The 22,547-nt window shown below is 36.4% G+C and overlaps 1 protein-coding gene across 2 annotated transcripts in view; it reads left to right on the forward strand.

Annotated features, from left to right (window-relative positions):
* LOC120780465 (nephrin-like) overlaps positions 1–22,547 on the forward strand; it is a 791,640-nt gene that overhangs the window by 548,221 nt on the left and 220,872 nt on the right. For both annotated transcript variants that reach the window (XM_040112743.1, XM_040112744.1), the window contains exon 8: positions 15,850–16,020. In XM_040112743.1, the coding sequence (XP_039968677.1) occupies positions 15,850–16,020 (171 nt within the window). The remainder of the gene's footprint in view (positions 1–15,849; positions 16,021–22,547) is intronic.

Below are 22,547 nucleotides of genomic sequence, written 5' to 3' on the forward strand. Positions count from 1 at the left end.
AAGTAAAATCTGTTTTGTATTAAAAATTTTATTTTTACTTACTTGCCCCTTTTCGTGGTAAATAAGACAATATAAAACTTAAATTAGATTTTGTAACAACTCACCTTTACCACCAGTAATAAGGCCAATTCAGTATATATTTTGATTTAAACTTTATTTCATCCAACTTCAATTTTGTACAACCTTTCACTTCACCGAACCAAAACAGACATCTCTAACCGCACCATTTTCATTCCTCTCCGAATCTCCACATCCCTCCTATATTTTTCAAAGTAAGTTTCAACGGGGGATTAGTATCCTGCTTTGCTGTATCTTTGTCTCCTTCTGTTACTTCAGGTACTGGAAACTTTTTCAAATGGCTTACATTCCGTCGTAGCTCTTTGCCATTACCACGTACAACAACGTCATTCCCTGTTCGTTTAATCACTTCAAATTCTTCTGCATTAAACGTCGTAGACAGCTTATTTGGGAGTATCGTATTACGTACCAGGACTTTGTCTCCAACTGCAATTTCGCTTTCTTTGGCTCTCCGGTCCTCATTCCCTCTCTTTTTCCCTTTTTCTTTATTGCATAATCTAAATCTCTGGCTTCAAGGTCCAGGAACGGTTCTTCGACGTCCTGTAGCGATGGAATTTTATCTCGAATGCGCCTGTTAAACAAAAGTTCTGATGGAGATTTCCCTGTTGTTCCATGTGGGGTTACGTTGTACATGAGAGCAAACTTTTGGATTTCTCTTCTATAGTTTTCTCCCTGTGCATTGGCAATTTGTCGCCGCTTAAGCAAAGATCGATTCAAGTTCTCTACCTCCCCGTTTGCCTGTGGCCAATACGGTGGAGATGTAATCAATTCAATCGCATTTTCTAAACAATAGTTCTTGAACTCTTCACTTACAAACTGTCGGCCGTTATCCGCAGTGATGGAAAATATTTCATCCAGAAAATTTATTATAACCATTGAAGTTATTCTTTTAAGAAATTTCAGTTCATGATAACGTGAATAGTAGTCAATAACAACAAAAATGTACTCGTGGTTTGGTAAAGGTCCCAGTAAATCCATTGCGAGTGAAATCCACGGTCCGTCCGGTAAGGTACGTCTTTTCATTGGGGCCGGGTTGTTAGGCCTAGATACTAGTAAGCAACTGCGGCAGTTTTTAACGAATTTTTCAACTTCCATGTCGATGAGGGGCCACCAGACCTTCGATCGAACTCTTCTTTTCATTACTGTTTCACCTGGGTGACCTTCGTGGGCTAATTCCAAGACGCGAGATCTCAACGATTTGGGTATAACGATCTTAGTTCCCCGTAAAAGCATGTTTCCAACCGCACATAGCTCCAAGCGAAAAGGAAAAAACATGTTAATAGATTTGTCGCTCCAACCATCTTCCTTAACATTTCTAATTGCCTCTAAGAGTTCGGGATCTGAGGAGCTACCTTGATAAATTTCTAAAATTGTGAGAGCTCGAGGCACCGACTTTTCAATAATGGTACAAAGACTCTGTTCTCCATATTGATCAAACGTGTTAGAGGGTTTTTCTACGTATAATCTCGAGAAGGTGTCAGCAATGTTATGTTTTCCCGGTCTGTATATTATTTTAAATTTAAAAGATTGTAAACGGAGAACCCAGTGCTCAATTCTTGCAGGCGGTCTCGATGTAGTTTTAAAAATTGCTTCTAGCGGCTTATGGTCCGTGACGAGTTCGAATTCTATCCCTGCCAGATAGTAATAAAACCGTTCAACTGCCCAGACTAACGCCAAACTTTCCTTCTCTGTCTGTGAATACCGGCGTTCCACTTCTGACAGGGATTTACTGGCAAACGAAATGACTTGAGGTGACTCACTTTGGAATTGAAGGAGTATCGCGCCCAACGCCACTGGGCTTGCGTCAGCTATTACCTGAGTACGTCTCTTTGGGTCAAAATATGAGAGTGTTGGTATTTTTGCCAAACTATATTTTAAATTTTGAAATGCGGCTTCTTGTTGCGGACCCCACACCAACTTTATGTCCTTTTTAATCAGGTGCCTTAGCGGCTCGGTGACGTCCGCCAGATCCGGCAAAAATTTGCCAAGGTATGTTACTAGACCTAAGAAACTCCTGATTTCCTCCTTGGTAGAAGGCGCTCGAAATTTTAAAACGGCATTAATCTTTTCTCGATCAGGGTCAATGCCGTCCGAAGATAACACGTGTCCTAAAAATGTCAGTTTCTGTGCTTTCCAGATACATTTCGAGTCATTAAGCTTTATGTTAAATTCCTCAGAAACTTTTAAAACGCTTTGCAAGTTCCTATCATGTTCGGCCTCTGTTTCACCATATACGATAATGTCATCTAGGTAATTAAGAGCGTTTTTCTGACCAGCCAGTATATTTTCCATCGTTCGCTGAAAGATTTCAGGGGCTGAGTTAACCCCAAATAAAAGCCGCTTATATCTGAATAGGCCTTTGGTCGTAATAAATGTGGTTATCTCTCTGCTTTGTTCGTCCAATTCTAATTGGTGGTAGGCGTTCTTGAGGTCTAATCTAGAAAAATACTTCGCTCTTGTGAGTCGCGTCATAAACGAATCAAATGTTGGCAATGGGTAGTTTTCCCTTAAAATAGCCTTATTTGCACGTCGCATATCTATGCATAAACGGATGTCACCATCTTCTTTAAATACAATTACTATGGGTGAAATCCATGCACTTGGCCCCGTTACTGGCTCGATAATATCTTGTGCTAACGCTTCTTTCAACTTCTGGTCAACCTTCTCCTCTACTGCAGATGGAATTCGCCTAAGCGGTTGTTGTACTGGTCTAACTGACTTGTCAATGGTCAAGGATATCTGTATTCCCTTTACTTTTGGAAAAGGAACCCGATTTTCAAGCGCGTTTACCTCGATTCCTAGCTTCAAAACCCTTAGTTTTATGGCCGTATCTCTACCCAACAGTGATTGTCTGCCATTCTCAATAACATAGAATGAAGAAATCACATTTGAATTCAAATCAATACCAATAACCGACTCAAATACAAGTTTTACTCTCAGCAGGTCTTTCCCCGCGTACGCCCGGAATTGAACATCTGATTCACTACGAATATTCTATACTGTGGCATTTTTACTACACAGACTTTTCCAGTCATTTTCTGTGAGAAGATTAAAGCGTGAACCAGAGTCAATTAGCATCGAAATTTTTTTACCACCAATGAAACAATCTATTAGCTCATTTAGATCTTCATTGAAGTTGTCTGATACTTTAAAACAATTATATTCGTTAAGTGTATCATGTTCGCCATCCGATTTGTAATCCCCTGCAACACAGTGAACTTTGGATGCATAATTTTTCTTCCTTTTTACCTTATCGGTTGTTTCACCATTCTGTTTCCGTTTACGAGCCCTTGTCTTACACATTTTAGCAAAATGCCCTATAAAGTTACACTTATTACATCTCACATTTTTGGCTGGACACCCAGCGCTGCTACTCAAATGCCCCTTTCGACCATATCTACCGCACTCTGTCTCCCTTTCCTTATTTACGACGGCTTGTATAATTTTGTTTACGCTTTCAGATTGCGACGGCAATATCATAGTCTCTGATTGTGTTTTAATTTGCTCATATACCAAGCACATCTCAATTATTTCATCTAGAGAATGCTCCTTTTCTAATACGCGTTTCTTAAGCTCAGTAGGTGCCCATGTGTCTATGAGCTTGTCTTTCAAGTTAATTTCAATTATTTCGTTTTTTGTTTGCACTTAGCGGCTTGGTTTCTTAGCCTAAAAATAAATTTGTTCAAGTTTTCCCCCACCTCAGGTTTCAAAGATCGAAATAAGTGACGTTCAAAAGTGGAGTTCCTTTTAGGAGAGAAATATTGCTGCAATTTTTCTACTAAATGCTTAAACACATCTTTCTTCTCTTCCGGTTCTATGAGCGCGCCAGGTATATTGTAGATAACCTCTTGAAGCTGCAACCCTCCTAAATGCAACAGTTTATTCTTTCTTTTAATAGGATCTTTGATGTCCTCTGCTTCCAGGTATAGATAAAAGGCCCGGTACCACTTCTCCCACTCCGAACGAAAAAGTGCTTTATCAATTGCATTGCACAAAAATGGTGGTACGCCCGCTATGTTTATGATTTCAATTTGCTTTGGATTGAATGCCTTTGTTTTATCAAGTAGCAAATTTTCTTCTAATATTTGTTATCCTATTGGGAGAATAAAGCAGATACATTTATTTAATTTTGTAATGGCAAATAACACCAGAATTTCCAGTACCAGCTTTATTTTCTTTCAAAAATTGTGAACATAAATTATTGCAGGACGATTTCACACCAGCTGATAGCAAACACACAAAGAAATACGAACAAAATCAAGTGCAATTTCGCCTCTGCAGTCTGTCGTGCAAAACACAACAAAGCGAGGTCGAGAAAACAAAATACGGCGAACTTATTGCTATTTTAACAGCAGCTCATGTGGTGAATACGTCTTGCCTTTCAACTTCTTTGTTCACACTAGTATTATTCTTTAGCCCGTTGGAACACTTCTTCGTAAGGTGGATTATTGTACTAGGTGACAGCAAACAAACAGCTGACTGCTCGTTGTTTGATTTCAATGGCGCAACGTAAAATGCGTTTGAGTATGCTTTGCTATCACCTCGTACCTATTCATTTCGCCTTGCCTATTTTTTTATACCAGTTGCTTTTGCATATTTTCATTTGTTTATTCTGCTCGCCGACATACAATGTTATACGTTTACGCACACAAACGTACATTTGTATGTATGTCAGTTGCTTTTGCTCGCCGGCATAACTTATGCCAGTTGCTATGATCGTTGGTGTAATATTTTTCCCGATTTGTATTGCTCACCGGCACATTTTGTGCGAGTTGCTTTTGTTTTTCAATTATTTATTGTCGCTGCAATAAAAATTGTCTCAATGAGCTCGCCGAATTACAATTATGTATGTCAGTTGTTTCGGTCTCTGACCGTTGGTGTATTACACCAATTTTCGTGCTCTTCGTGCTCGCCGGCATATTTTATATATGCCAATTACTATTCCTTGCCACTTGTGCTTTTGGTTTTTTTTTCATTTAGCGCGCCGACGTTCACTTACATAAGTATGCTGCTTTTTTTTTGTTTTTTTTTACATATACATACATACATATGTACGTCAGTTCCTTCGGGCTTCGGCATATTTTATGCCAGCTTCGATTTACCTATTTCATTTTTTTTTTTTTTTAGATTTTCACAAATTTACCTCGTCGCCATTGTAACAACTCACCTTTACCACCAGTAATAAGACCAATTCAGTATATATTTTGATTTAAACTTTATTTCATCCAACTTCAGTTTTGTACAACCTTTCACTTCACCGAACCAAAACAGACATCTCTAACCGCGCCATTTTCATTCCTCTCCGAATCTCCAGGCGCTGCCAGATCTCTCGCGCTGCCAGATCTCCACAGATTTTATCCATATAACATTGAATCAAAACGTGCACTTAATTTTAATCTGCCGTTTTGTTTTGTTCGATAAGCTGTTTTTCCTTTTTCGTTTGCTTTAAGTTACGGCATTGCCAGCCATTAAAAAAAGTAACTAAGGTTTTAGAACAAAGGACTGAACATACCCAAACTATTTTCTGGCAGAGGTATGGCCTCTGAAAATAGTTTGGGAGTGTACCCCTGACAATCCTTTTCGGAGGAATTCAAAAATTTTGAGAACACCTCCAAAGGCAAAAATGGGAAGACCACCGCTGCTGGACCGATAGAAAAATGTGAAAATGCCGACTAACATAACAAAGGCGGAAAATCTGAGCAAGTGCAGAACAGTGAAACGCTAATAAACTGGGCACAAAAATCAAGCAGCTTGAAACTATGATGTCTGGCCAGAGACATATTAATCAAGCTATGCGCAACCTCTTAAGTTGTATAACAATCCTGTACGATAAGGCTGAAAATCCAATAAATTCGCTGATAAGAGCTATTGTAGGCAAAGGGTCACAAGTATCCTCAATCCACAGAGAAAAGCATACGCCAAAGACCATTATTATAACCAAAAAGGACGGAGGATCATTTGCGGACATTCTCAAGAAAATTAAATGCGATAGTGGCCTTGAAGAACTGGGCACAAACGTAAGGCGCATGAGGTAAACCCTCAAAGGAGACGTGCTACTAGAATTAAAACACCAAGCAGACAAGAGAGCCGACACGTTGGAGAGCGCTTTAGAGGGAGTGATTGGGGAAATGGCTGTAATACAGTCAAAAACGCACAACGTCACTCTAATGTGAAGGACTTGGACGAGATAACCACCCCCGAAGAAATTTGCGACGCGTTACAAAAGGAGTGCGGTTTTCAGAGCATAGGGCCAGTAAATATCAAAAATATGCGAAAGACAAGAAGCGGCATTCAAATAGTCCTAATACGTCTGCGTGCTCAAGATGCTTAGACTGCTCTTAAGTTAAGCAAAGTAAAGATCGGGTGGTCGATCTGTCGCCTCCGGGAGTACTCGCCTGCTTTCTGCTGTTACAGATGTTTCCATCCAGGCCCCATGTCGCATAAATGTTGCAGTTTTATCGACAGGTCCTCTCTTTGCACACGTTTTGGAAGCCCGGGACATGTATCAAAAGTATGCACTAATACACCGAATTGCATGCTGTGGAAAGGGAAACACTCAGTTCTGAGTACGACTTGCCCTAAATACTTGGATTTGCTAAAGACGACATTAGAATATTACAGCAGAACTTAAATCACTGCGCCGCAGCACAAGCTCTGCTGCAACAAACCATAACAAAAAGCAACATTGATGTCGCCTTACTGACTGAGCAATATTCCCAACGTTCGGAAAGTACTTGGATCACAGATATATGTGGCAAAGCGGCAATATAATACTTCAACGGACAATCATTCACATCTTGCTGCAGAGAAGCAAAAAATGGTTTCACATGCGCGACCATTAAAGAATTTGAAGACTTCCTTCTAGAATTATCTCTGGAAAGCAGATGTATCGTGGTAGCCAAGTTTTAGAACTCATGAGCCAAACCAATTTCATAATTATTAATGGTGACACCAAAAATACTTATGAACAAGTAAGGAAGGGCTAAGTCCGGGTATCACCGAACATTTTATACTCTCGCATGATAAAGTGATAATCGAGATTTCATTATACGTCATTTACATATTTTTCAAATACCGTATTTTTGTAAAGTTTTATTCCGCTATCATCATTGGTTCCTAATGTATATACTCGTATTATACAGAAAAGGCATCAGATGGAATTCAAAATAGCGTTATATTGGAAGAAGGCGTGGTTGTGAACCGCTTTCACCCATATTTCGTACATGTCATCAGGGTGTTAAGAAAATATTATGTACCAAATTTCATTGAAATCGGTTGAGTAGTTCCTGAGATATGGTTTTTGGTCCATAAGTGGGCGAGGCCACTCCCATTTTCAATTTTTAAAATAAGCCTGGGTGCAGCTTCCTTCTGCAATTTCTTCCGTAAAATTTTGTGTTTCTGACGTTTTTTGTTAGTCGGTTAACGCACTTTAGTGATTTAAAACATAACCTTTGTATGGGAGGTGGTCGTGGTTATTATCCGATTTATTCCATTTTAGAATTGTATATGGAAATGCCTGAAGGAAACGACTTTATAGAGTTTGGTTGACATAGCTATAGTAGTTTCAGAGATATGTACAAAAAACTTAGTAGGGGGCGGGGCCACGCCCACTTTTCCAAAAAAATTGCGTCCAAATATGCCCCTCCCTAATGCGATCCATTGTGTCAAATTTCACTTTAATATCTTTATTTATGGCTTAGTTATGACACTTTATAGGTTTTCGGTTTCCGCCATTTTTTGGGCGTGGCAGTGGGCCGATTTTGCCCATCTTCGAACTTAATCTTCTTATGGAGCCAAGGAATCCGTGTACCAAGTTTCATCATGATATCTCAATTTTTACTCAAGTTACAGCTTGCACGGACGGACGGACGGACAGACAGACATCCGGATTTCGACTCTACTCGTCACCCTGATCACTTTGGTATATATAACCCTATATCTGACTCTTTTAGTTTTAGGACTTCAAACAACCGTCATGTGAACAAAACTATAATACTCTCCTTAGCAACATTGTTGCGAGAGTATAAAAATGTTTGCAAATGACGCACTTAGCAGACACATTAAGTGGGAAGTGTCAGACATGTTTACAAATAGTGACCACATGGAAATCATTGCAGAAGTTTCGTTCTCTCGGGCCCAGGAACCCTCACGCATTAAGACTACACATAAAAGAAGCTGGAAGCAAACAGATTTTGATACTGACGTTTTTGAGACAGTCTGGAGTGCAGCAATAGCACCGGGCGAAGGCGATGTCCACTTAGTAACCGCAATGCGAAGGACGAAGTATCACAATAAGCTAAGACCTGTATACTGGTGGAATGAAGAAATTGCTGAGATAGCTCTGTTACTACCCGACGTTGTCTATAACGCAATCGAATCGGTGAAAACGAAAACCGTCTCAAAGAAGCTTTTAAAAGACACAAGAAGCTTTTAAAGTCCGCTATAATCTGTAGCAAAAGAAACTGTTTTGAAAAGATCTGTGTAGAAGCGAACATAGACCGCTGGCAGACTGCTTATAAAATCTGTATGTCCAAATTCCAAAATAAGCGACAGCAACCTAAAGGCACTCCGTTCAGGAAGAAAGTCGTACAGCAATTATTTCCGACGCACGCCCCGATTACTAGCGCTGAGCGACGAAACGAAGCTGCTGAATCACCCCACTGGTTACAGAAGAAGAACTATTGGGCTGGTATCGATAGAATACAAAACAGAATACTAAAGATAGTCATAATTTCGAAACCCACTCTTTTTGCAAAAATGTACAATGCATGCATAAAAGAAGAGACATTCCCCGATCCCTGGAAAGTTCAGCGCCTTCTCGTATCGATCTCTGTGTATGCTCGACACAATGGGCAAACTGTATGAAAGCATAATAAGAAACCGCTTGGAGTTTGCAATCCAGGAAGCCGGCGGACTATCAGAAACAATAAGGCTTCCGAAAAAAGAAGTCCACTATCGATGCACTCAAAGAAGTTGTCGACACTGCAAAAAGTGCAGTAAATGGCAAAAGATGGAAAGGTGATAAAAAAAAAATATTGAGCTGCTAAATGGACAAGCATATTCGAAGCCTTATATGAAATACGCGCCCCTTAGTACCTCATAAATATCCCCTACCCTATTTCAAGTGGAGTAACGCAAGGTTCAGTGTTAGGCCCTCTCTTATGGAAAATCGTGTATGATGGGGTGCTAATCGCATACGCGGACGAGCTTATAGTGGTAGCAGTAGCTAAACAACTCGATGAGATTTTACTAAATAATAAAGTGTAATTTGAATCATAAAATCGGTTTTTTCTTATCAAACGCCAAAGCTTATTGAACAACCTGGTAAGCACATAATTAAAATATAATACTGGAAATTGACATTGACTCAAAGAATTTTGAAGAAGTGGGCGTGGTCTCGCTCTCTAATTAGATTAATTTATATACGTATCTCCTAACCAACTACAGCTACAACATCCAAATTTTCTGAATGCAAATTTTTTAATATCTCCTACCGACAGTGGGAAAATGGGTGAGTAACCCCGCTCACTCCCCATATGTGATGAAAATTAGAAAATGGGAACGGCACCGTCCTCTTTTTGGTGAAATCACATATCTCGGGACCCGACTAACCGATTTTAACTAAATTTATTCCGTAGCATTTCTCTCATATTTCTATCACAGTGTGAAAATGGGTGACTTCCCATATAACACAATTTTAAATTCCATTTGATTCTTTCACTTTCCACTACACAAATCAAGAAGTTATTAATATAACGGGATAAAATTTCACACTAATCATTCTTTTAAAATGTGCCATGTGCATAGGCTTGCCACCTTTTTTTTTTGCAGTTAAAGTACATTGGTTATTATAGGTAAGAAAAAAAAAGTACATACTATCAAAATAAAGTATAATTTATTTTTCTTTATTATTATATTTAAAAACATATTTTTTATTGCTTTTTGCAATTCGTATCAAATTAGCATCTTTACTGAACAATTGCACAGCATCTTTACATTCTATATTTAAATTAAAATAAATAAGTAATTCATTTTTTATCAAATTCAGAGACGATTTGTTTCTTTCGTCTCGCCATTTGCTATTCATCACAGAAAAAACTCTTTCTGTGAATGCTGACGTGGCGGGAATAGACAATAAAAATGAAATTACCTTATACAAGTTTAAAAAATTATCATCACTCATATTAAATACCTGCTGCCATTTTTGTGCAGTTGATAGCTCTGCAAAACCCTTAGAAGTACATAATTGATTATAAACTTGGTTTAATAAAGCGATTTCTCCATAAAGATCATCCATATCCACATTAAGTTTTTGCAGATTTAAATTTTCAATTATGTTTACAATATTGTCAAATTCTATATTACTCTTTAAATTTATATTACCCAGTGTAAATAACCAGTTCGTGTTATTAAAATCAAAGCATTTATTCAGGAACACTAGGGATTCGTCAATAAATAATAAAAAATTCCCTTGAATTTTTCTAGTCAGTTCCAGTGAAGATAACAGTTTAATTTTTTTGCCTGTTTCATAGCCAAAAAAAGATCTTGTTTTCTTTGTGTTAATTGATTTCTAAGATGCTACAAATTTTTTCAGCTCCTCTCTTCTTACAGTAGAATGTGAAAAATGTGCATAAATTTTTAAAATCACATTTTCTATGTCATGTGATAAAAAGCTCATGGCATGTCTTACACAATTATGCACTATATGTGCATGACAATTGCCTTTAATCAAATTTGGTACCACATTTTTCATATTTGTGAATAAAGAATGATTGACGCCAAAATTTGCATTTGTATTATCAGCACTTAACCCAGATACATTATGAAAAGATAATTTGTATTGCTGTAATGACCTTTGAATTGCTTCAAACATACCATCAGCAGATTCATTACTATTTTCATAAAAATCTATTAATTTGATTTCAATGCCATTTTTGGCTGTAAAATATTGTATCACTAATGGAAATAGTTATATATTTTTTTTGTTAGAAGCATCTGTTTGTAAGCAGTAAAACAAATTATCTTTATTGATAGCATCTATTACATTTTGTAAAGAATATGGGCCCAACACCTCTGTAACTAGTGCTTCCATTTTTGTTCTAGCTAGATGAATTCCTGTAGCTGTAGCTGAATTGACATAAATAATTTTACTCAATTTTATAGTACAATCCATGCTATTGTAGGACAAATTATGTTTTACTGTGTGATATGTTAGGGCTAACTCAGATGCAACAACATTTTCTTTATCACTGTGTCGAGACGATGTGGAAGTAGAAGAAGAGTCAAGGAATTTCTCAAGTAGTCCAGATGTTCTCCTCATTTCTATTTTTGATCTGTGCTGTTTGGTTTGCAGGTGTTGTTTAATCTGAAAATAATAATCCCGTCACCTTACCCATCACCTCCAGTCACCATCAAATAATTAAGTTTTGATATTTAATGCAATCATACCAATACATAGACACACACACACACGACATACAGAAAAAAAGAAAAAGTTTTTACTTGTCCTATTCCTGCTGAAGCAACTGTAAATGTAACTCCACATAATTTGCATTTTGCATTATATTCGTTTAGTGGATCATTAATTAACCAATCGCCATGTTCGATTTCCCAATGACTTTTATATTTCTGCAATCGTTTATTTTTCTGTTTTGTCGTATTATCTTTTTTTAAACATTTTTTCGGTGTAGTATATTCAATATCCATTTTATCCGTTTCACTATCGAAATTGCGTTTTGCAGGTGTTTGTGGAGTATTCTTATCCATAATGTGCTATAGCATAAATCTATAAAACTTTATATCGTATTCTAATAAAATTGCACTCAACCGCTTTGCACAAAACAAACAAATTATTGTGATAATGATTGACACGCTGACATCATTGACATTTGAGGTTAGGTAGCGTTCAGAAATTGTACCTAACGGGGCATCTCGACAGGATAGAATTTATAGAATACTAGCTGTCAAACGATAGTATTCTATATCTAGTAAGCTATGAGCAATGTGGAGTCTCCAAAAGCAATGGGCACGGCAATGCAGCTAGTATTCTATATATTCTATCCTGTCGAGATGCCCCGTAATTGTACAAAACGATTGCTTGAGTGATGTGGCGCCGACGAGTGGCAACATCGATTCAGCAATAAATCACCAATCTATAAATTTCGTTTAACAAATTCAATTACCTGAAAATTGTACTCTATACTTTATGAGAACAATAAAGTTCACAAAAATACTTTATTTCGCATGATTTGATTTCTTTGAGATTTTCAAAAGTTTAGCCGATGAATTTGTTAAACGAAATTTATAGATTGGTGATTTATTGCTGAATCGATGTTGCCACTCGTCGGCGCCACATCACTCAAGCACTCGTTTTGTACAATAACGTAAAATACTTTATAATAAAGTACGGGTGGCAAGCCTACATGTGCATGAAAATAGTTAATAGATAAAATCGGGTCGATACTATCCCAACTCCCATATAATGATTTTCGTTTTCTAACAAATCTTATACAGAATTTTTCGGTAGGTATATGAATTATATAGAGTATATGTATATGTATATAAAATTGCTTAGATTCTGATCCTCTGGTTGACTTTTTTGTTTTGATTCTTGCAAGCTGCAAGAGTATAAATTCGGTTGCACTCGAACTTAGCCCTTTCTTCCTTGTTAATAGTTGATTTTGATATGAAGAAATTTGTTTGATTACTTAATTGATTAATCGAAAGAAGAAATTCGATTCAATTAAATAGTGTTTTAAAAAATCTCGTTATATGCTATTCATTTGATTATGCCATCCCCATATAGAGGGTCAGGCTTAATAAAACCCACGACCATGTTGTACCATTCCATTTATAATAAAAATTTATGAAAAGAATGGCACATATGTTATATAAAAAGGTAGATGGCGAAAAAAATTATCACATGAACATGACGGATGACTGATACAGAGGATGGTGTAAGCTGACCCAAAAATCGGAACATCTGCGATTACGCGCGTTTCACGGAAGTCCTAATACAAGTGAGTACAAACAAGGCAAATAAAATGAATAAAGGGACACCTACAGCATAGTTAGTGAGATACATACTCGTACGAAAGAAAACATACCGATGTTTCAGAGAAAATCGTGAGCGAAATTTCAAAGAGGAAATTCCAGAAACACTGCAACCTAAATATTGCATTCTATATTCCTATAAAAGACATTTTTTCTAAAGGACAGCTATTCTGTTTGACACATTAAAGGTACCGCAACAGAAATTTTTTGACAGTCTGCGGGTGCTACCTCTCCAACACTCACATTTTTACGCTTTACATCATTACAGCTTATCAACTATCAATATGTGTATTTGTATTATTATATTTCCTTACTGTAACCCACTGTTAATAAAAGTGTACTGGGTAATAGAAGTTTTAACATCATATGAAACAAATACGAACAGAATTTAGTCCATAAGTCTCCAATGCGATTAATATGATATTCGTGCGAAATTTTCTAAATAAATATGCTCAAGAAATCCATGAAAGTCAACGGTTTCACTATATACTAAAGAAGAACAAATGAAGTTATTGACGCAGATACATAAGGTTACTAAGAAATATGTTTAGAATTCTATGAATATACGAATGGTTAGTTTAAATTATTTGTAGTTTTAGCCGTTGATGAAAATTTTGAAATTAATGACAATTTTGAAATTGATGACGATGTGAACCATTCCCATTTGCATATTTGAAGAACTTGAGACAGCCTTTTAAATTAGAACATCATAAGTGTCAATAGGTACATAACCTAAGCAATGTAAGACATAGTTAGAACGCCTGCAATGTTTAATATGTTACGATTAGAAAACGTACATACAAGGTTTGTCGCAAAAGAAACAGATCTTTTTAAATATAACGGTTTCTGATGGCGCCACCTATTGGTGGGTATATGAAATAAAAAGTTTGATCTCTTGTTGATATTTCGTAAAAATTTTAAGACAATTGGATAACTACAATCGATGTTATCGATCAAAAAGGTACAGCAGCTTTTGGTCATCGGTCGTAAAATGCTAAGAGCAAATATTAAAATTTGTTTTAAACTTGGGAAAACGTTTACTGAAAAATTTCAAATGATGAAAAAAGTTTATGGTGATCAGTGCCTATCCCGTGGTAATGTGCATGAATGGTTTAAGCGATTCCAAGAAGGTCGTGAGGACCTCTCTGACGATCAGAAGTCGGTCGTCTTCAGAAGTCAAAAATAAAGACAATGCTGATTTGTTTTTACGATTCCGAGGGTATTGTACACCGAGAGTTCGTCCCACCTGGCCAAACGATTAATGCTGTGTTTTATCTTGGTGTTATGAAGCGTCTTTTGTCACGCATTCGTCGTGCTCGATCACAATACCGTGAGGCAGGGTCCTGCGCCTGTTGCACGATAATGCGCCGTGTCATCGGTCGACGCTTGTCACTGATTTTTTGACAAAAAACTTCATATTAACCATTAATCACTCACCCTACTCACCTGATCTGGCACCCTGTGATTTTTACCTATTTGGAAAACTTCATTTGCCCATGAAAGGAAGTGTCCTTTTCAGTTATCCAAAAGGCGACGACCGATATTCTCAAGAGCATTCCGAAAAATGATCTTAAACACTCACTTGAAATGCGAGTGCTAAACGCTGTATCGAAACACAAGGAAACTACTTTTAATAAAAAAATATAACGTTTGAAAAATATTAATTTTTTGTTGTTTGTTTTAATAGTCCTGTTTCTTTTGCGACAGACCTTGTATGTCAACTATACAACGCTTGACTCAATGGGGGTCAACATACAATATATTGATTTAAATACTTTTGCATAGAAAGTGTTGACAACATAAAAGAGTCATACATACATTTATCTAATAATAATGGATGGCAGCTTACTGAAACCATTTACGAAATTTTTAATCCAACATATGAAATCACGATTAAATGTCAAAAAATTACCAAATAGAAAAACGGTTTTAGGCATTATTAATTGTTTTTGCAAATTTCGACAAAACTATGCTGAGATAAAGTTCAAGAGTTTAGTAGAAATTGTCCTAGCTGCTCTTGAAACGCAACTCAGGTATCTGTCGAAAGAGCATTTTCATCTTTAAAATGTATTTTACCAAACTTATGAGCAAGTAGAAAAGAACACATTTTTATAACAAATACCGTGTAATCAAGCACATCATACAATTTATAAACTACCTCATGTCTCTTCTTCAAATACGAATTATTCTTTACAACTAAACTTGGTCTCAATAAAAATATTGTTATTATTAATTATACTATTACATAATAATAAGTGGCAATATAGTAATTCATAGTATTTATTAAAACTTTATTAATTTTATCTCAATTACAAAGCTTCTCATGGTTCTACAAGTATTTTCTGAGTGGTTCGAGCCACTGAACCCAAACGCATCGATTTTTGTAGTGGTTTGCAATCATGGTACGAGTAGATGCCATATACACAGTTTTTAACATCACAGTTTGCATAAGGGAGCGTGACTACAAGATGGTGTGAGACTATAAAAAATAATAATAATATATAATTAGTTTTTTCTAAATTATTTTGTATGTTTTTACTAATTTCACATCTTTTCTCTTTACAATTCTTTAAAGAATTTTCATTTTCAGTGCAATCTTTTAACTACTAATACGAATTTTACCGAGTATATACACACATATGTATTTGTAGTGTGATCCTACTGATTTTCTATTTTTGGCTCCATAATTACATCGAATTTTTGCATCTCATTTTTCAGACGCTCCGATCTGTTTATCAAATCAATTAAAAGTATATGGAGTTGCAAAACATGAAAATGTGAATGTCACATGTACGGTAGATGCGAACCCACCTATGGTGGATTTTAACTGGATTTTCAATAACTCCATTGAGAGTATAGACGTCGCTACGAATCATATTTCGAAAACAGGTTTGTTTATTTAAGTTTTCTATCATAGCTACACACTATTCTACACATTTTTGCTGACTGTACAAAATATTATAATGCTCCTAAATGAATGGAATTGCGCGCATTGATGGAAACTTGTGAATCAACCGCTGCGTGAAACAATGGTCTGTCAAAGTTGAACAAGTGCTTATACATATCTGAACTCGGGATAATTTACGAAATTTCATAAAGATCATATACCGAATACAATCATAAATTGCAATATTCATCTTCTTGATATTGTCCATATAGATCACAGTATCTAAAAGCAAACATAAGAAGCAAATAAGAAGGAAGGGATTTTTGGTTGAAATACCAACAAACTTTAAAGTAACATTTGAATCTTTTTATTTTCAATTCCACACGATCCAATAAAGCACAGCATTATAGTTAATTCATTTCTACCTTTGATAGATAACTTTGTTGATTGCTGAATGGCAATAAACGACAACAATTCAGCGGGCTACCGATTAGACTCAGGTAGGCAATGCTGAGTTCTTGATTCATTTAGTACTATTGTCACAAATCAGCAGATAAAATTTCGTACACTTTTGTATTTTTGATGAATATTCAAAAACTGTGACGGATCATTTTATCTCTACCAATTTGTGAGGCTCAAAGGCAGTGAAATACAGTCAGGACAACACTTTATATTAAACAATTTTACAAATAAGTTCAAAATTCATTATTAACCGTGAATAGATAACATTCATAGATTCACTCAGTTTATTACTACATTTTCTTCTGCTCGTGTAGAATTTATAGAAAAAAATCAACTTAATTATTTGAAATGAAAGATGTAATCAAAATTCTTCAAAAGAGCTCATGTTAACATGATGTAGGAAAAGTCACCAGAGAAGTAACATATTATCATCAACTCCTTTGAAGAATTTTGATTACATCTATCATTTGAAATAATTAAATTGATTTTTTTATGCAATGCATTAAGAATATTTAATTTAGAAAAATATCTAGACTTAATTTCAGTCAAGTTAAGTTTAAGAAAACATGTCCACTTAATTATTTTCATTTAAATAACATATTTATATATTGGGCAATAAAAACGGTTTAAAGTCAGCTCGAAGAACATGTTAAGATTACTCGCTAGAATAACAAATGGAGTATATGGAAGCTGACATATTACTTGAACGGTTTTCACTCATTTTCAGTAATAAACTAAAGTATGTCCAATATTACATACATGATGTTTAATGATATAATATATCCTTGATATTGGCTGATATATAATATGAGGCATAGGGAAATAGTATCAAGATTTCAACCAATTTTGAAAAAAAAAAACATAACTTTGTTAACAGGAATGGATGCTCTAAAAGAGCATTTCGTTAAAAAGTCAGGAGGGCTGGGAAAGTTACAGTCAAATTCGCTCCATTTAATTCCTTAAAAGCACGGTTTTTTAAGTTTTTTTCATATATCTTTTTTGCTGTGTGATTTATATACAGTAGAATTAAAAAAAAAAACAAGAAAAAACGTTAACTTCGGCTGCACGGAAACTAATATACCCTTCACAGGTGCATTTCTTTAAGTAACTATGTGTTCAGTTTGTATGGAAGCTATATGCAATAGTAATCCGATCGGAACAATTTTATCGGAGGTTATATTATTACCTTAAGCAGTAATCCATGTCAGTTCCGACAGTTTCTTGAAGAGAAAATGACGTTGGAAAAATTTCAAAACGATATCTTAAAAACTGAGGGACTAGTTCATATATATACAGACAGACGGGCAGACAGACAGACGAACATGGCTAAATCGACTCCGCTCAACATACTGATCATTTATTCTCCGACGCTTCCTTCTGGGTGTTAAAAACTTCGTGGCAAACTCAATATACCCTGTTCAGGGTATAAATAGGCTTAAATATAGAAGTGTTATATTCACCATATTCACATTTTACCATAAATATGTCAGAATAATGTCAAGCACCAAAATGCATTCATCTCTGGGTATCGAACTTCACCTAAATTGAGCGGTGTAAGCCGATTATCAAATTTTTACATATTCTTTGAATAAATTTTACACCACAGAATTTTACACTACATCAAATCACAGTTCTTTTTATATCAATCTGTTGCTTAAATATAAGTGTTTCATTAATGGCAATGTTCGCAATTTTCATTAAAGTTATCACTTGTTCGGACATACAGGCAGAGAGGTATCCGGTATTCACCTCTTTTTGTCATCCTCATGTTCGACATACATACGTAACTCTATATCTATACATCCGTGTAAACAAGACCATTGTTACCTGTACAATTTCTTGGGCAGCATTTCGAACATTTTAAACTCTCCTACAAAATGCACCCAAACTCATAAAATTTTTGAGTTAAAATGAATTTCTCTCTTTTGTTTTGTAACTTTTTTTCCATTTTGTAGCTCGGAAGTTATATTCTATTAAGTTTTAAATAGCTATTGCTAAGGAGTGACATCAGTTTCCATAAACGTTTATTTTTTCGGGATGATTTTTACTAATACTGTTTTGATTATTTGTTGTGAAGTACTGTGTGATAATGGATTAAGTGGCTTTTGTATTATTTATAACATCAAACATTGATAACACTGGTATACAGTTGTTTTGTTGACCCAGATGTAAGATGAAGTTTGAATTTACTTTTTCCCGTAGTTTATGAAACTATCAATGATTTTGATAACGGATCAAGTGGCTATTGTATAGTTTCTCATGGCCTACAATTGTTTTGCTGCCCCAGATTTAAGGTCAAGTTTAAATATATTTATTCCCATAGTTCTTGAAACTAACAAGTTGTTTTTTTGTAAGATTTATTTTTTTGAAAGCTTCGTTTATGAGATTATCTTTTATAAACTTCCTGTCTCCTATTATGTGACGATCCCGACAACCTTGATACCTTTCTTCCATCCATTTCTTCCTAGAGTCTGAAAACTTGTTGGCGTATTTTGCAACATTTCTTTACAATTTGTTACTTTACCTAGGAAATTTTCGAGAATCAACACAAAGCTTTTTCACGATTCTAAAACAGTCATAACTTTGATAAGTTCTATATCTTTCTTTAAATTCGGTATCAAATATTCCTCCTTTGAAACTTGCATAAACATTTGACAGCAAAAAAGCTTTTTCACGTTGGATTCCACAAAATTTGATATCGACTCCTGGCGTGTGGCCGATTATTCCCGTATGTAAAAGATAAACTAATGCGAGTAGGTCACCGTTTTCCGACACTTGAAAAGGCGGACTGCCTACCTCGCAACGTTACAATTGGCCACAACACGTGCGGGATAGGATAGATACCGAGGGATGAAAAGGGAAACGAGACACATTTGCAGACAAAAACAGCGAAAGGCTGAAATGTGTGCGTGCGAAGAGCCTGACAAGCTGGCCAACAGGGGTAATGATTGAAAATTCTACGATAAGATTCGGCGACTAACAGAAGGTTCCAAGAACGGAGCATACTAAAAATATGGCGAACTCCATTCCCCAGTCAATGACGATGGATTCCATTGCCCGACCATAAAGAAGTTCGAATAGCAATTACCCGTCTGAAGAACAACAAAGCGGCAGGGCCGATGGATTGCCGGCCGAGCTATTTAAACACGGCGGCGAAGAAAAACTCAACCATAGGAAGTTAAATATGCTCTGCCCAATCCACAAAAAGGGAGACCCTAAAATCTGCGCCAACTACCGTGGGACATCGTGATAAGGTTCTTTCGAGCTTATTGTGTGAAAGATTAAAACCTACCGTGAACAGACTGATTGGACCTTATCAGTGTGGCATTAGACATGGCAAATCAACAACTAACCAGATATTCACCATGCGCCAAATCTTGGAAAAGACCCGTGAAAGGAGAATCGACACACACCACCTCTTCGTCGATTTCACAGCTGCTTTCGACAGCACGAAAAGAAGCTGCCTTTATGCCGCGATGTCTGAATTTGGTATCCCCGTAAAGCTAATACGGCTGTGTAAACTGACGTTGAGCAACACCAAAAGCTCTATCAGGATCGGGAAGGACCTCTCCGAGCCGTTCGATATCAAACGAGGTTTCAGACAAGGCGACTCTCTATCGTGCGAATTCTTCAACCTGTTGCTGGAGAAAATAATTCTATATTGATATCATCGGCCTCAACACCCGCGCCGTTAGTTCTGCTTTCTCCAGACTGAACAAGGAAGCAAAGCAAATGGGTCTAGCAGTGAACGAGGGCAAGACGAAATGTCTCCTGTCTTCAAACAAACAGTCCTCACACTCGCGACTAGGCACCCACGTCACTGTTGAGAGCCATAACTTCGAAGTTGTGGATAATCTTGTCTACCTTGGAACCAGCATCAACCCCAACAACAACGTCAGTCTCGAAATCCAACGCAAAATATCTCTTGCCAACAGGTGCAGCTTCGGATTTAGTGTGCAATTGAGAAGTATAGCCATCTCTCGACGATTAAAAACCAAACTCCATAAGTCACTCATAATTCCCGTCCTGCTAAATGGTGCAGAGGCTTAGTCGATGACAACAACTGATGAGTCGACGTTGCGAGTTTTCGAAAGAAAAGTTCTGCGAAAGATTTATGGTCCTTTGCGCGTTGGCCATGGTGAATATCGCATTCGATGGAACGATGAGCTGTATAAGATATATGACCACATTGACATAGTTCAGCGAATTAAAAGACAGCGGTTACGCTGTCTAGGTCATATTGTCCGAATGGACGAAAACACTCCAGCTCTGAAAGTATTCGACACAGTACCCGCGGGGGAAGCAGAGGAAGAGGAAGACCTCCGCTCTGTTGTAAGGACCAGGTGGAGAAGGACCTGGCTTATCTTGGAATATGAAATTGGAGCCACGTAGCAAAAAGAAGAAACGACGGACGCGCTGTTGTTTATTCGGCTATAATAGCGTAAACGTTGCCTACGCCAGTAAGGAAGAAGATATACATACATATGTATGTCTTAAGGGACAACATTTTGAAAAACAATAAAGCGATAATAGATGATTAAAATTGGTTTTTGTTCTTGAACAGCGAAATATGAAAAGCAACCTGTATATTGGTTATAAGCGAAAATTTAGTCTGATAGTATTAATTTATGGCATTACTCAGTTATTAGAGACTGATATATGGTATCTATAAACACAGACTAATCATCATTTTTGTCATAAAGTGTGCTGGAATTGTGAAAATCATTAAGTAGAGTATATGAGAGAGTAATTCGTCGGCGAATTTCACATAGTTTTGGAATTAGGCTAATTTATTAAGGATATGCACTATGATACGTTTAATTTAGTGTAACTAGACATCGTACATATTAACCGATATATTCGGTGCAAAATCAACCGGAAATTTTAAATTCTAAATGAAATTTCCACATACATAGTGGGACCTAGGGTAATATTTAGCTGATTTTATCCATTTTGGGCACAACATATTATTGAAAAACATGTTTTCTAAGTTTCATTAAAATAACTTACAAATTGACTGACATCCTTATATGGTATCAAATCGACAGGAATTGCGAAAATCTTTATATTAGCGGACGTATTAGTTGCACGCCATTATATTTCAATAATATATCTATATAATTTACCAATATTTTCGTCACAAACCAGCTATAGGCACTGAAGATCAACATTAGTTATCTAATTTGAAGCATTTATTTATGGAGTTACTGAACTTTTAGTAGTTTTAAACATAACCGTTACATGGGGAAAGGCAGGGTATAATTCACTTTCGAAAATATTTTTCTTGAGCATTTTTGGATTAATAAGCTTAAGGGATCGTCCCAGTTTGAAATTTTCGAAAAGTCGATTTTTTGATGCATTATCGGATAGTGTTTTTAAATCCACATTCTTATTATTACGGTCGCTACAGCGTTTCTTATAGAAAAGAAACAGAGAACATAGCTACTCCAATCTTTAAAAGCGTTTTTCTCAGAATGGTGGTTTTCAAAACTGTTTCGACTCTCAAAGGGAGAGTTTTGAAGATATCTAGTTCCAATTTGGACATAATAATGGGTTGTCAAAAAAGTCTTGCGGTATTTTCGCTAGTTGGCGCTGAAAACACGTAGTTCTAATTTTATTCGTCGCATCGGGTCATGCTATATCTTTTTGGAAAGCTCATTTCACGCGCTAACACGTGTTTGATTGATTGTCGTTTCTTTTAAGTCGTTCGTGAGTTATAGCGTCGCAAACATGGAGCAAAATAAAGAGAAAATACGGCATATTTTACAGTACTACTACGATAAAGGCAAAAATGGATCTCAAGCCGCCAATAAAATTTGCGCAGTTTATGGACCCGATACAGTTTCCATTTCCTCCGCACAACGATGGTTTCAACGTTTTCGTTCTGGTGTACAAGTGGTCGAAGCTGCGCCACACATTAAAAAAATATTCGCGAAAATCTGGTTTTATTGGAGGGTCACACTGAGACGATAACTTAAGTCGTTTGATGTTCATGTTCATTAAATTTCTAAGATGGGTCCTCGCCCACCTTTAAAAAGTTTTCAAAACGTATATGACTCCCTCATTT

This window comes from Bactrocera tryoni, unplaced genomic scaffold, assembly GCF_016617805.1.
Source record: "Bactrocera tryoni isolate S06 unplaced genomic scaffold, CSIRO_BtryS06_freeze2 scaffold_25, whole genome shotgun sequence".
In the NCBI taxonomy this organism is placed as follows: domain Eukaryota; kingdom Metazoa; phylum Arthropoda; class Insecta; order Diptera; family Tephritidae; genus Bactrocera; species Bactrocera tryoni.